Source organism: Parasteatoda tepidariorum, chromosome 12 (assembly GCF_982258835.1).
Source record: "Parasteatoda tepidariorum strain Cologne lab strain chromosome 12, Ptep-v5.0, whole genome shotgun sequence".
In the NCBI taxonomy this organism is placed as follows: domain Eukaryota; kingdom Metazoa; phylum Arthropoda; class Arachnida; order Araneae; family Theridiidae; genus Parasteatoda; species Parasteatoda tepidariorum.
In genome coordinates this window covers 28,571,756-28,586,521 of record NC_141766.1, presented here as the reverse complement: position 1 = coordinate 28,586,521, position 14,766 = coordinate 28,571,756, and the positions used below count along the sequence as shown (strand labels likewise).

General features: G+C 29.8%; 1 protein-coding gene across 1 annotated transcript in view; it reads left to right on the top strand.

Annotated features, from left to right (window-relative positions):
- The window catches only part of LOC107454829 (spectrin beta chain, non-erythrocytic 5), a 183,503-nt gene that overhangs the window by 131,846 nt on the left and 36,891 nt on the right, over positions 1-14,766 (top strand). The window contains exons 59-67 of the mRNA XM_087155893.1: positions 734-1,018; positions 2,119-2,244; positions 4,069-4,199; positions 5,164-5,350; positions 5,443-5,625; positions 7,359-7,454; positions 7,571-7,705; positions 10,409-10,591; positions 13,410-13,601. Of these exons, the coding sequence (XP_087012019.1) occupies positions 734-1,018; positions 2,119-2,244; positions 4,069-4,199; positions 5,164-5,350; positions 5,443-5,625; positions 7,359-7,454; positions 7,571-7,705; positions 10,409-10,591; positions 13,410-13,601 (1,518 nt within the window). The remainder of the gene's footprint in view (positions 1-733; positions 1,019-2,118; positions 2,245-4,068; positions 4,200-5,163; positions 5,351-5,442; positions 5,626-7,358; positions 7,455-7,570; positions 7,706-10,408; positions 10,592-13,409; positions 13,602-14,766) is intronic.

Here is a 14,766-nt window from a genome sequence, read left to right as displayed (position 1 = left end):
TTTATTTATGAAAAAAAAAAGCTTCAACCACAAAATGAGGCAGGTACCATTAGTCTACAAATGAGGCAAGTAACATTAGTGACAAATGAGACAGGTACCATTAGTGACAAATTTAGCTAATTAAAATTGAATAATACAAAAAAAGATCGACACAAAATATTTTTTAAAAAAACTGTAATTTTAAGAGAAGTCTGCAGGCATTTTTCAAAATTGCTAAAATCGACTTTTTTCAATATACCTTTCTTAAGCATATAAATAAGATATTGCTTCAGTTTTTTTTGGCAGAATATTTACATAAGCATGTTTACATTATGATAACTGTTAATACATATATTTGGCAACAAAAAAAATTTAAAAAAATTATGAACTATGAACTTTTAACTTTTAAAAAAGTATCATCAAAAATCTTTCATAACTCAGAAAATATTCCTGCAAACGCTTAAACATGATCACAGCATACAACTGACGTAATCTCAAATATCTCCAAAAAATTTCAAAGCGATAGCATAAGTAGTTTTTTAGAAAAGGTAAACAGAAAAAGGTCAGTTTCAGCATTATTTATATATGTATCTATCACTTTTTGTTTCCGAGATTTTTAATTTTTAAATAAATCAGTTCTTCGATGGACACCCTATAATAATTGTTGGCTAAATTGTTTCATTGAATGAATCTCAAAATAAATTACTTTTCGAAAAAAAGACATGTTTAATTGTTTCATATTTTCTTTTTTCAGATTACGCATTGGATGGATGAAAAAATCCGCGTTGCTTCAGATGATTCTTATAGAGACTTAACTAACCTTTTAAGTAAAACCCAAAAACATATGGCTTTTGAAGCTGAAATAATGGCCAATCATAGCCGTGTTGTTGATTTCACCAAACAAGCTGAAAAACTAATTCAAGAAAACCACTTTGCCTCGACCGAGATTAAACAACATGCAGAAAATGTTGAAAACCAATGGGAACAGTTGTTGAATGCATCTAATTTAAGAAAAGAAAAACTTATGGAAGCGTCAGATGTAAGATTCTAAATTCATATTTTAAGGTATTCTACTGCCGACCGGCCTGTGTAGGGGGCAGTAAACTGTCTTTGCATCAGAAAGGTCCTGGTTTCGAATCCCGGGCAAGGCATGGATGTTTCTTTCTCTCTCTCTGTGTGTTCTATGTCCTTTCTCCTTTGTGTGTGAATGTGACCCGCCCTATAAGAGGGTTGTGGTTGTGTGAATGGCGGGGCAGAAGTCGAATTTCTGGCCATAGATGGCGCCACTGAAGAACAGGAACAATCGCACGCCCACTGCCTAAACAGGCATACGACAAAAAAAAAAAAAGGCATTCTACAGGGTTAAAAATGGGCAATTTTGACGAAAATTTTGAATTTTTTTTACATAGTCTATATTTAAACTTTTACTTACTAGCATACTAAATCTCTTCAAATTGACGATGAGTGTTAGGATTTGAATTATTTAATTAATTTAAAATAAATTGTTTATTATTTTCGGTGATTACATACTTTAAATACATTTACAGAGAAACGCTGATTTTGGAAAAAACTTTTAACCCTAACACACATTACAAATAAACCTTATTATAGAATCCTTTGAATAGAATAGATTTTGTATAATATTAATAATGTTTTGTTAAAATCTAAGTGTGAATTTTTTACTTTTATCATGCTTTAAGTAACAATATTTAGAATATTTCTTTAAAAAATCAATATTTAGTAATATATTTAGTTCTATTTCATTACGCATTTGAAAATTTTTTAAGACTTTAATATAAAACTCAGATAATTATATTATTGATTGATAAAAAATATTTTGATACCCATGCATTACAATTAGTTATATTACAATTAAAATTAACTGTTAGCTTGACATGAAAAATTTCCTGTTTTTATACTCAAGTTTGCCCTTATAAGATATTTTATAAACTTTTAAAGATATTTTATAAACTTATAAAGTTTACTTCAGAGATATAATTTTTGGACCCCTGCTTTCAAAAAAAAATTTAAATTTTAAGTAAAGCTGTTTTTTTAAAAAAACTTTGTACCGAATCCAGTCGGATACCTTAAATTCAATAATTTTGAAAGGTTTTGCATCTAAAACAATGATATTTTCAGGCTTTACAATTCACAAGAAAGTTAGAAGATGTTCACTATTGGCTGGAAGAAGCTGAAGGTCAAATATTGTTTGAAGATTATGATGCAAATTACGATTCACTTCAACAACAGCTACATCAAATTCAGGTACGGTGTAATCGAATAATTAACAATAATTATGTAAATTTAGAAATTCATGTGACTAACTAATTGGCAATTGCTAATATTTTCTAGCAAAGAAGCCATAACCGATCTACACTATCTAGCCATTAATGACCGGACACCCCTTGAAAGGCAGGTGGACTCGTCCTGGTGGAATAAATACGCAACCTGTGGTGGGGGGAAGACCATTCGCAAGCAGGCGACGGCCATACGAGCGTTAACAGTGAAAATGAGTGGACGGTGAGAGCTGAATGAGGCGGAAAAGGGCATGATCATAGGCTCCCACCGATTTGGTAATTCCATACATGCCATCTCCGACAAGTTTCAGATACATCGGTCAATAGTTGGTGACGTCGTGTTGAAATGGGAACGAGAGGGAGTGATAAAACCGCAGTCCCGACCCGGCAACCCCAAAATAATGTCTTACAGGGATCGACGATCTCTTCGACGTGCAGTGAAGGCAAACCGACAAATGTCGTTGGACACTGTCGCTACCAGCATCCGGGCTGCATCTGGCAGTGTTGCCAATACACGTACCATTCATCGGGAGCTGATTGCACAAGGATTCCATGGACGAGCAGCAGCACATAAGCCAAACATCTCTCCATCAAACGCCCGCCACTGATTTCAGTGTCGCAGAGCACGTCGCCAGTGGACAGTAGAGCAATGGAAAAGCGTTATGTGGAGTGATGAGTCACGCTACATGCTGTGGCACTCTGATGGACGGGTGTGGACCTGGCGAATGCCCGCAGAACGATATCTACCGGAGTGCATTGTCCCCACTGTGAAGTACGGCGGTGGAGGAATTATGGTGTGGTCCTGTTTCTCATGGTTTGGCCTTGAACCTTTGGTGTTAGTGCGTGGAATCCTGAACGCAGAAGGGTATAGAGACATCCTAGACAATTCGGCGCTTTCCACCCTGTGGCAACAGTTCGGTAATGGCCCGTTTGTGTTTCAACACGATAACGCTGCCATTCATAAAGCACATGCCATCACGGACTGGTTTGATGAAATGGGGGCGCAAGAACTTTACTGGCCATCCCAAAGACCCGACATCAATCCAATTGAGCATCTCTGGCATGAGTTGGTGCGCCGGTTGAGGGCCAGACCACAACGCCCCAAAACCACCACTCAACTCTTCGCCATGTTACAGGAGGAATGGCGGGCAATACCTGCCGCCGTGTACCAACACCTAGTGGATAGCCTTCCTAGAAGGGTTAAAGCTGTGATTCAGGCGCGTGGCGACCCTACGCCCTACTGACTTGATACTAGCACCTCATGTATCCGAAATGAGAGGTGTCCGGTCATTAATGGCCAGATAGTGTACCTTCTTTTGGCGAAATTCCGATTTAATAGATTAAGTTCTTTAGTAGTTGCAAACAAATTAATCAGAGGAATGCTTCCAAACGTTTTGTAAATAATTATTGTGAATAATGAAATGAGTTTTTTCACCATTTAATCAATAATAGTATAAAACTTAGACATTACAAGCAGATGAATTCAAAAGTCTTGAGCGGCATCTTGTCTAAAATGCATATCTTTTTCGTATTTTTTTTCAATGTTTTGGCATTTGAAAAAGAAGTTTATAAATAATATTTTTTTCACTGATTTGTTTTTGGAATAATTTCATAAAAATGAAAAATAAAATAAATAATGGAATGTTTATTCAATGTAAATATAATTACAGGTCTTATTGGTTAAAAAATAATCCCTACTTACGGAACCCCTGTGATTCTTCAAAGGAACTCCTAGGTTCCATAGAGTAATTTTGTGAACTATTGCTTCAATGCTCCTTTTTTTCATTTTTAGGAACTACAAAGAGAAGCCGAAGAGAATTCCGATACTCTTCGATATTTAGGAGAAGTTTCAGAGGAATTTCAGCAAGCAAATCACTTTTCTAAAGATAACATTGCATTTGAACTAAAGGAAGCTATTCAGAGGTAAAATGTTTTGGTAGTAATTAGAAAAAATAGTATTTGACAGCTCGATATAGTGTTTAATTCCATTTTCAGCTTTGTTTTTTTTTTCGGAAATATTATTTTCTATTTTTATTGTAATAGTAAACCAAAAACAACATTTTATAATACTTTTAAAATTTGGTAGCATTTCCTTTCATAAAACTGCAAGATTTCTTTCTTTTTAAGCAAACATTAAAGTCTCACACTAACTTTTATAGGTTTTCAATCTAAATTTGATTTTTAAAATTTTACTTATTTGTAGTTACGAATATATTAAGCCTTAAACTTGTCTACCAGTTCAAATTTCTTGGTGTTCGTTTGAGAATTAAAAATGTGTTTCAATGTTTAGAGAATATAAAATATATCTGAAAGTATTCCCTTATTTAAGAAGTATTCCCCCTAACTCTGTATCACGCAATAAAGGAACGTTTCTTAAACTAACGCATGTAGCTCCCCGTTGCGCTAAAAAGTTTAATTACTAGTTGGATTATAATTTTATCGTTTTCTTTTGTTATTTATATTTTAATTTATGAAAACTAATTTTATCGTTTCGACATTATATGGATATTATCTTTTGGTACTTTGTTTTATTTAAATATGAAGTGCTTGAGTGATTTTTATGGATTTCTAGTGGCGAAATAAACAAATGCACTTTTTTCGTCGCGCCACATATAGTTGCATAAAATGTTTGTGTAGCTATATGTGGCTGCGAAAAAATACAATTAAGTCCTCCGTTAATAATAAACGAAATCACTTTACGAACAACCCAATTTGATTAGGTTACAGATTAATTAAGCATTCTATGTTTATATGACATCAACAATAAGTTTTACAGTTTATAATTGTATGCTATTAAATTTCTCATGTTGGTATATTTTGACAATGCCTTTACAGGAAGATAAAAAGTTTTTAAGTTTTTTTATCTACTAACAATTTTATTTTTTAGATATCGTTCTGTGGAGAATGGTCTACATGAGAAAAGTATAGATTTAGAAGGTGCTCTTTGGCTGTCTGAGCTGGAGAAAGATATTAATGACGAACTTTCTTGGATTGAAGAAAACATAAAGTTATGCGAATCGGACGAATACTACGATGATATCATGACCATTCAAGCTTTTCAGAAAAATTTACAGGTCTGATTCGAAGCTGATATAATCTCATTCATTTAATATGGAATAAAAATTACTGTAACTAATCATTATCTTTTTCTTGTTGTTGTTTTAAGGCCTTGGAGACAGAGATAATATCTCGAGAGCCTCTCATATCATCAGTTGTAGAACGTGGTCGAAGAGCTAAGGGTGAGGCAGCTGAAGAAAAGGTGAACCAATTAGAACAACGCTTCCAAGTTCTGAAAGATGCAGCTAGTTTACGAAGACTAAGATTGGCCGATGCCCTTGAAGCACAAAAGGTTGATTAATTTACTTTATGGCTATTAAAAAAAATTTGATAAAATTATATATTATTCTTACAAAATCAAGGGCTAGAGTTAAGTTTCTCGAATTTATATAACACAAATTTCATTCCTTAATAAAGCTTAATTTTATTTCTATATGTTACATTAAATTTATCACAACGATACAGATGGAGCCATTATGGATAAGGAGATAGAGCGCTCGCCTTTCGGTGAGACAACCCAGGCCCGGGTTCAAATCTCAGCCGCTCCCGATCGATACGAATTCAGCTCCCGGCTCGCACCGACCACAGTGCTGACGTAAAATATCCTCAGTGGAAAATGAGCCATGGGTTAAAATCCTTCTGCCATCGGGCTAACCGTGAAAAGTTTATTGAAGTTGTCCTCACCGTATGACGCACATGCGTGTTAAAAGTCGCGGTGACTGTGGAGATAGATCGATCGCCTACCAATGAGGTGAAACAGGTTCGAATCGCAGCGTTGACTAGACGATACGAATTCTGCTTCTGGCACGCCCCAACCACAGTGCTGACATAAGAATCTCCTGAGTGGTAGACGGATCATGGGGTAGAATTCTTTTGCCATCGGACTAACCGTGGGAGATTTTCGTGTTTTTCCTCATCAAAAAGTTATTTCATAAAAAAGTCCTCCTCGAAGGCTAGACCCCAATGCTTGATCCAGAGAGTTCCTTGTCCTCTGGGGGAGTTTCAAAATTCCAAGGCTACCAAGAGTTAGCCGTTCAACGTGGGTTATAAAATAAATAAAAGTATGAAAATGAATAATGATAGCTATAAACCCATAAATGGGTAGTTGGTTCAACGCTGTTTTAAAAATGAAATACATAAAATATTAAAATTAAATAAAGCAACGTTATATTAAAATGGTTGTAAATCAAATTGTTTAATTTTCTTTACCTATACTGTTATTAAAATTATAATCATCTCATGAGCTATAAAATTACTTTCAATATATAAAATGTACGTGTTGAAACAAAAATACGCATAATTACGCATAACATAATAAGGAATGCCTGACATAATAAAGAAAATATAACATAACAAGGGAAATGTGACATAATAAAGAAATAACTGAAATTTTGAGAAAAAGTAATATTCATTTTAAAGATAACAAAGTTTTAAAGATATTAAAAAAGATAAGTTACTTTATAATTTTTATTTAACTTTCTTTATTCAATGTAATAATAATATTGTTTCAAAAGGTCTGAATTACGATTTAATTAACAAAATATTTCGGAGAATTTTATTTCAAATAATAAAACATTATACGAGACCTCACAATTTCAGACCCTAGTTTGAGCAATATATATGCTAGTAATAAAATTTTCTTTCCTTTAATTATCTAAATTTGGTCAGAATTATGTTTTAAAATCCTTACCTGGCAATAAAACTAATTAGAAATTTAATTCAATTAATGGATTCTAAAGAGTTCTTATTTGCAAATCGATGATATGAGTGTAGAATTCTCGATGTAAAATTTTTTAAAATTACGATGGTTCTAATCAAGTATGATAAATTTAATTAGATCATAAATGTGGTAAAGACTAAATTATTTTACCGATTATAATATAGTTTTTAGAATTCACTATACGAAATAGCAATTTTAATTCAAAATGGTTCTAATCCAAGTATAAGGTATTTAATTATATCATAAATGTAGTAATGTCTAATGTATTTAACCGATTATAAGATAATTTTATTTTTCTTATCTAGTACTTCTTTGAAGCAAATCAAGCGGAAATATGGGTTAAGGAAAAATTATCTCAAGTTATTGGTTATAACATTGAGCCAGACGTATACTCTGTGCAGGTAAAACAAAATTATTTTAATCAAATAATTTTTAAAGGAGTTGATATTATTAGTATGAAATAGATTAAGTATACAAATGTCTTTTTAATTACTCTTTAATTAATGATTTTTTTCAGGCTATACAGAAAAAGCTGAATGCAGTTGATGCAGCATCTGCTGCATTTCGAAGTACCATACAAAATTTAGAAGATATCAGCGCCAGCTTAATTGCAAGAAACCATTTTGATTGCGAGAACATCCAGAAAAAGCAGGTTGTTTAGAATTTAAAATTGATTATCATTTAAAGTTGTCTTACTTATGGGTTTATTTTCTGTTTCGTTAATGGGTAGAATTCTGCGTATCCCACAAAGCATGCAGAATAGTAAAAGATAGTACCAATAAAAATGCATAAATTTGCATCTTTACTGATTAAACAAATCTTATTTCTTCGGAATGTTTAAGTTTGATTGAAGAGAGGACATAACTAGATTATAGTAAACTAACAAAAATCATTAAAAATGCACCAAATATTTAATCAAATTTAATAAAACCTGTCACCCAGTTTTTTCATTGAAAAAATAGACGTCAACAAATGTGTGCAGTCTAGTATTTGCCATTTTGAGCATTATTCCATATATGATCTCTCATAAAGAGTTCGAAGATCCTTGATCAACGTAGCTTCAAATATGGTATAATTTCTCCTTTTCAGGCCCCAATATCAGATTTCCATATGAGATCTCTCATAAAGAATTCAAAGATCCTTGATCAACGTAGCTTCAAATATGGTATAATTTCTTCTTTTCATGCACCAATTTTAGATTTCCATATAAGACCTCTCATAAAGAATTTAAAGATTATTAATCAACGTAGCTTCAAATATGGTATAATTTCTCCTCTTCAGGCATCAGCCTTAGACTTCCTTATGAGATCTCTCATAAAGAATTCAAAGATCCTTGATCAACGCAGCTTCAAATATGGTATAATGTCTTCTTTTCATGCACCAATTTCAGATTTTCATATAAGATCTCTCATAAAGAATTCAAAGATCCTTGATCAACGTAGCTTCAAATATCGTACAATTTCTCCTTTTCAGGCACCAATTTTAGACTTCCATATAATATCTCTCATAAACAATTCAAAGACTCTTGATCAACGTAGCTTCAAATATGGTATAATTTCTCCTTTTCAGGCATCAGCTTTAGATTTCCATATAAGATCTCTCATAAAGAGTTTAAACAAGAGTGCATCTTTAGATGTAATATAATTTCTCTTTTTCATGCACCGTTTTTAACATGTTATTATGAATTTAGAACCAAATACATAAATCCCAAATTAAACTTTTTTTAAAAAAGGTTTGAATTATTAAAAATTATATTTTTAATTTTGCAAACCATTTGGGATTCGCTATACTACATGACATTTTTTCAATATTTAAATTATAGAGATTTCTATAACTGTATTAATGTGTTCACTAAAAACATACCGATCAGCATAAAAATATTCTTATTACCTTTTTTTAAAATTATTTTTATTGAACTGTTTATAAATTACGTTAATACAAATTTTGATAAGTTCTTATGATAGAATTTCGCATCGCGTATTGGAAGCCTTTTTCCAGACAATTACTTTAATCATTCAATTTGTCACTAAAATATAAATAAATCTTTATGAAGCCTTAGGAAATTTATATTACAATAAAAAATGAATTAATAAATCAAAATTATTCCAATATACTTAAAAAGATATAGAGGTCTATTTAAGCTGGCTTGAAATCTTGTTATACATAATATTAATCATCGAAAAATTAAATAGATATATTAATTTTTTAAAAATCTATTTAAGCTAATTTTAAGTCTGGCAGTAACATAATTAATCATAAAAAATGGTCATATAAGTAACATAATTAGCAAAACATAATTAATAATCGAAAAAGTTACCAAAATCATGCATTGAAGACCTTTTACTGATAGTTAAATTAAACATTCAATTAGTCACTAAAATATAAATCAGTCTTTATGAAATCTTTTAAAATTTATATTACAATAAAAAAATGCATTAATTTTCAAAACTATTCTAGTATAAATTTATATATATACTTTGAGATCTATTTAAATTAGTTTGTAGTCTTGTAAAATGTAATATCAATCTTCAGAAAATAAAGTAGATATGCTTATCTATTAAAAATATATTTAAACTAATTTAAAGTCAGGCAAACGATAACACTGGGGAATAAATTTTTTGTTGCATTTTTAAAAATACGTGATCTTACCTAATTCGAGTATTGGGTTCTTAAATCTGAAACTAGCTTTGTTCCTAAGGCCACAGATTTTTTTAAATGACATTTTTAGTCTACTTTTTTGTCAAAATGTGCGAGATTAAAAACGTTATTTATAACTGGGGATCACGTAAATTTTGCGATAATTTTCTGAGGGATATAGGGCACATGATCAAAAGTGAAAGTGCTTAGGAACTCATGCCCAGAAATGTCATCGTACGCGGCTAGAGGCACTTTTCTATCATGATATGTTCCAGAAGCCCACAATGGAACACCTCATAATAGGAAAGCGCCTGATAACATTAAGGGCTCCTATGCAAATTTAACCCCAATGATGTGCTTTAACTCCACTAAAAGTTAGTCACTATATTTACGCGACTCCCTGTTCTGCATAACGTTTTAAAAGTTGTACATTTTAACAAAGAATAGACCAGAAATGCTATTTAAGAAAGCTGCAGTTTGGGGAGAAAATCCGTTTGTAGATTTAAAATCAGCAGCATGAAAATAATCATGTAACAGGAAACCAAACAAGCAAATTATTTTCTATCTGAATAGTCATCAAAAAATATAATAGATAGATTATGTTATTTAAAATACATTAAGCTATTTTATTTTCATTTTAAATAATGAATTTCATACTTGCAATCGAACATGAACACCACAAATACAAATTTATTATAAATTATTTTCATAATTCTAGGACGAAGTGACTGACCACTTTGAAGAATTACGAAGGAACATATTAAAGAAAACAGCTGTATTGAAAGAAAAAGAAGAATATTTCTTATATGAGAAAGAAGTCAAACACCTAATAGCTCAACTAAAAGCAATGTCTGGTTCTGCCACTTTATCAGAACTAGGAAGAGATGTCGAACATGTTGAGGTAAAACATAATCAAAAGCTTTTTTTAGCTACCTCTTGGGTGACTTAATAAAAGTTAAATGACAAATTTTAAGTTTATTTTCTTTCAAAATTAATCAGAAGTTAAAAGAAAATGCTCAAAGAATCCCACTTCTATGGAAAATGGTCCTTTGAACTAAAAATGAAAAAATAGTACTATATTTTTAAAGATACAAAGTGCGATTTTCATTTTTCAAATGCAGTTCATTTGAAAAGTTTTATAAATTTCACCGCAGTTTAATAAAAATAAAAATAAATAAGTAACTATTAAACGATAAAATGAAACTAATAAAATTATCGAAACCAATCTGATTATATGTTTGCTTGATATACTGATCCACTTGCTTGATGCTTTGATTGATGTACAGTGCACCAAAAAAACGGACCATCCTGAATAACTTTTGATCTAATGATCGGATCTTCACGAAAATAAGGTTTTGATTATAGACTAATCTTTCTTTTTTTTTTCCTCCTTTTTTTGATGAACCATTTATATTTACAGTAGCAAGACTTTTAAAATATATATATATATATATATATATATATATATATATATATATATATATATATATATATATATATATATATATATATATATATATATATATATATATATATATATATATATATATATATATATATACACTACCGGTCAAAAGTTTGCGAAAATTTTGAAATCTGCAAAGAAAAGGTCTAAATTCAAATGTTCATACAACTGCGAAAAATCATTCAAATGACATGAAAATTTGATATGTTCTAAAGTGAACCCTCTATTGTTAGTTACATATGATCAAATTGCAATACTTTGTTTTTTGCGAACTGAATCCAGCTTTTCATCACGAGTTGTTTCTATGGTGAAAAAAGTTGTTAAGTTTGAACACTTGCCAAACTTGCAAAAAATATTTTTTGTACTTTCTGTTAATAGAAAATAGTTATTTGAACAGTTCTATGTAAGCCCTCAAAATTTCAAATCGATTCGATTTTTTTTTTGACGAAGTTATAGAATTTTGAAAAACATGTGTACTTCTCTCGATTTTTGAGCATTCCACATATGCAGTCTTCTGGTCTATACATCTTCTATCAAAGAACTTTTTAATTTTTATGTTTTCTATATTTTCAAATAATTAATATTTATTATGAAACAAATACTCTTATTCATTATTGTAATTATTATTGTTTATATTTATTGTTTATATTTATTGCTTACATGTATTAGTTTTGTTGTGATATTTTTACTTTATATTAAATTAAAATAAAAAGTTATAACAATAATTACATAAATAATTCTAAAAAAATAATAACAATAGTATAAAAAATTTTCATTTTTATTAAACTATTTTATTTACAACAGGTCAAATATTTAACATATTCTTATTCGTATTTTGTAATTAAATAAATTAACATTTAAATCTTAGATTCCTCGAACCATCCACCATTTGCTTTTATTATAGCCTTACATATGCATAGCATTCGTTCTAATAAACCAGTAATTACTTCAAGTGATATAGAGTTCCATTCCTGTTGTAAAATGTCCCATAACTGACTTCGATTCAAATATCAGAGCATCGTTTGCAAGAACAAACAAATTTTCGCTGAAATGTGACATCTATGAGATATTGTTTTAATTTTATTCATAATAAATTCTATGTAGTAACAATAATTACTATAATAAATAAGAATATTTGTTTTATAATCAATATTAATTATTTGAAAATATAGAAAACATTAAAATTAAAAAGTTCTTTGGTCGAAGATGTATAGACCAAAGGACCGCAAATGTGGAATGCTTAAAAATCGAGAAAAGTACACATGTTTTTCAAAATTCTATAACTTCGTCAAAAAAAAATCAAATCAATTTGAAATTTTGAGGGCTTACATAGAACTGTTCAAATAACTATTTTCTATTAACAGAAAGTACAAAAAATTTTTTTTTGCAAGTTTGGCAAGTGTTCAAACTTAACAATTTTTTTCACCATAGAAACAACTCGTGATGAAAAGCTGGATTCAGTTCGCAAAAAACAAAGTATTGCAATTTGATCATATGTAGCTAACTGTAGAGGGTTCACCTTAGAACATATCAAATTTTCATGCAATTTGAATGATTTTTCGCAGTTCTATGAACATTTGAATTTAGAACTTTTTTTTGTAGATTTCAAAATTTTCGCAAACTTTTGACCGGTAGTGTATATATACATATATATATACATATATATATATATATATATATATATATATATATATATATATATATATATATATATATATATATATATATATATATATATATATATATATATATATATATATATATATATATATATATATATATATATATATATATATATATATATATATATATATATATATATATATATATATATATATATATATATATATATATATATATATATATATATATATATATATATATTAGAAATAACACTTATTGGAATATATTAATGGATTTAATCGAATTAAATCAATTTTCTATATCCATACATTTTTTAAATTGTCTTCAACTAATCCATCAATACATTTTCTTGAAAAAATTAAAAAATAGCATTAAGGTCGATAGAATTAAATCAATTTTCTATATCCATGTATTTTTGAAAATTGTATTCGACTATTTTATCGATGCGTTTTTTTTTTTGTTTTGTAAATTTAAAAATAGCATTTAGATGTCTGACTGACACAATTCTGCAACAAAAAATTAGAAAAGTAATGCGTTTTGTTTATAATATCTCTCAATTATTTAATGTAAATAAATTGTTTATATATTTTGTAAATAATCTTGTTTACAGACTTTGCTGCAAAAGTTCGAACTCTTCAGTAATAAACTTCGAGGTTATGAAATGAATGTCGCAGAATTGGAGGTAAAAGGAAATTATCTAATAGAACAAGGACATATGGAATTAGAAAGTGTCAATGAAATTTTAAAAGATCTTAATGTAGCATGGCTGAAATGCAAAGAAGCAGTAGATAATAGACAACAGGTAAATAATTTTCGTTCATAAATTATTTCTATTATCTATGAATTCTAGATAAAATTCACAACCAAAATTATCTTTGTATTGGTGTGGGTGTTCGGAATATTTAACTAATTTACTTCGAATAAATCCATTTTGGGTATGAAACATAATTACACTTTGTGTTGTTCTACAAACTTTTCCTATACAGTGAACAAAAAAAAAACGAATCACCCAGAATTACTTTTGATCAAATGATTGGATTTTCACGTTCTAGGACTTAATATTACTTTCTTGAGAGAATGACCTGAAATATGCTAATTAAGTGCAGATGATATTTGAAGTCACGAAATTCGACACAAAAAATTATTTCCTCTGAGTAAACGTACTTTTTTTTTATGGATTCGGATTTCTGATCCCCAAAATATAGGGGGTAGCAGCATTCTGGGAAATATGGTTCTAATAGTTTGGTCAGAAGATTAAAAACAAGTTTGTTTGACAACAAGACAAGTTGTAAACAAGTTGTAAAAAACAAGTTTCCAAAGTTTGGACCCCTTTTAAATAGCTGAATTTTTGAAATTCTATTTCTAAGGAAGTATTCAACGGATTTTGCTCAAATTTTGTATTTTACAATGTAAAATTACATTCTTTAAAATAATGCAATAAATTTTGCACTTTACAATTCAAATTTTTCGACAATTATTAAATAAAATAATAAAAAATAATAAATATTAACTAAAAATTATTTTTTGCTTGGAATTATCTTTGGATAAACAAATTTTATCTTTGTGTGCCAAAAATTTCAATACGCTTAAAAATTTCTTGAGTTAAAATTCACAAAAATACGCAAAAATTAAAATTAACATTAGGGGGTCCAAACTTTGGAACGCTCTCCTAACCAAACTGTTGGGACCATTAATGCTGCTAAGACTTGATTGTCATTGATGAGTGGTTGATTTAGCATGGTCGTAGATAGCTTAAAGGACAGTACGCTGGATACCCACTAATGTGGCCTAGGTTTGATTGCTATCGATGAGTGGTTGATGTAGCATGGTCGCAGATAACCCAAAGAACAAAAAGCTGGCTTTCCACCTATGCGGTCTAGGTTTGATAGCCATCGATGACTGAATGATGTAGCATGATCATAGACAGCTTAAAGAATAGAGCTCTGGCCTCCCACTATTGCGGTCGA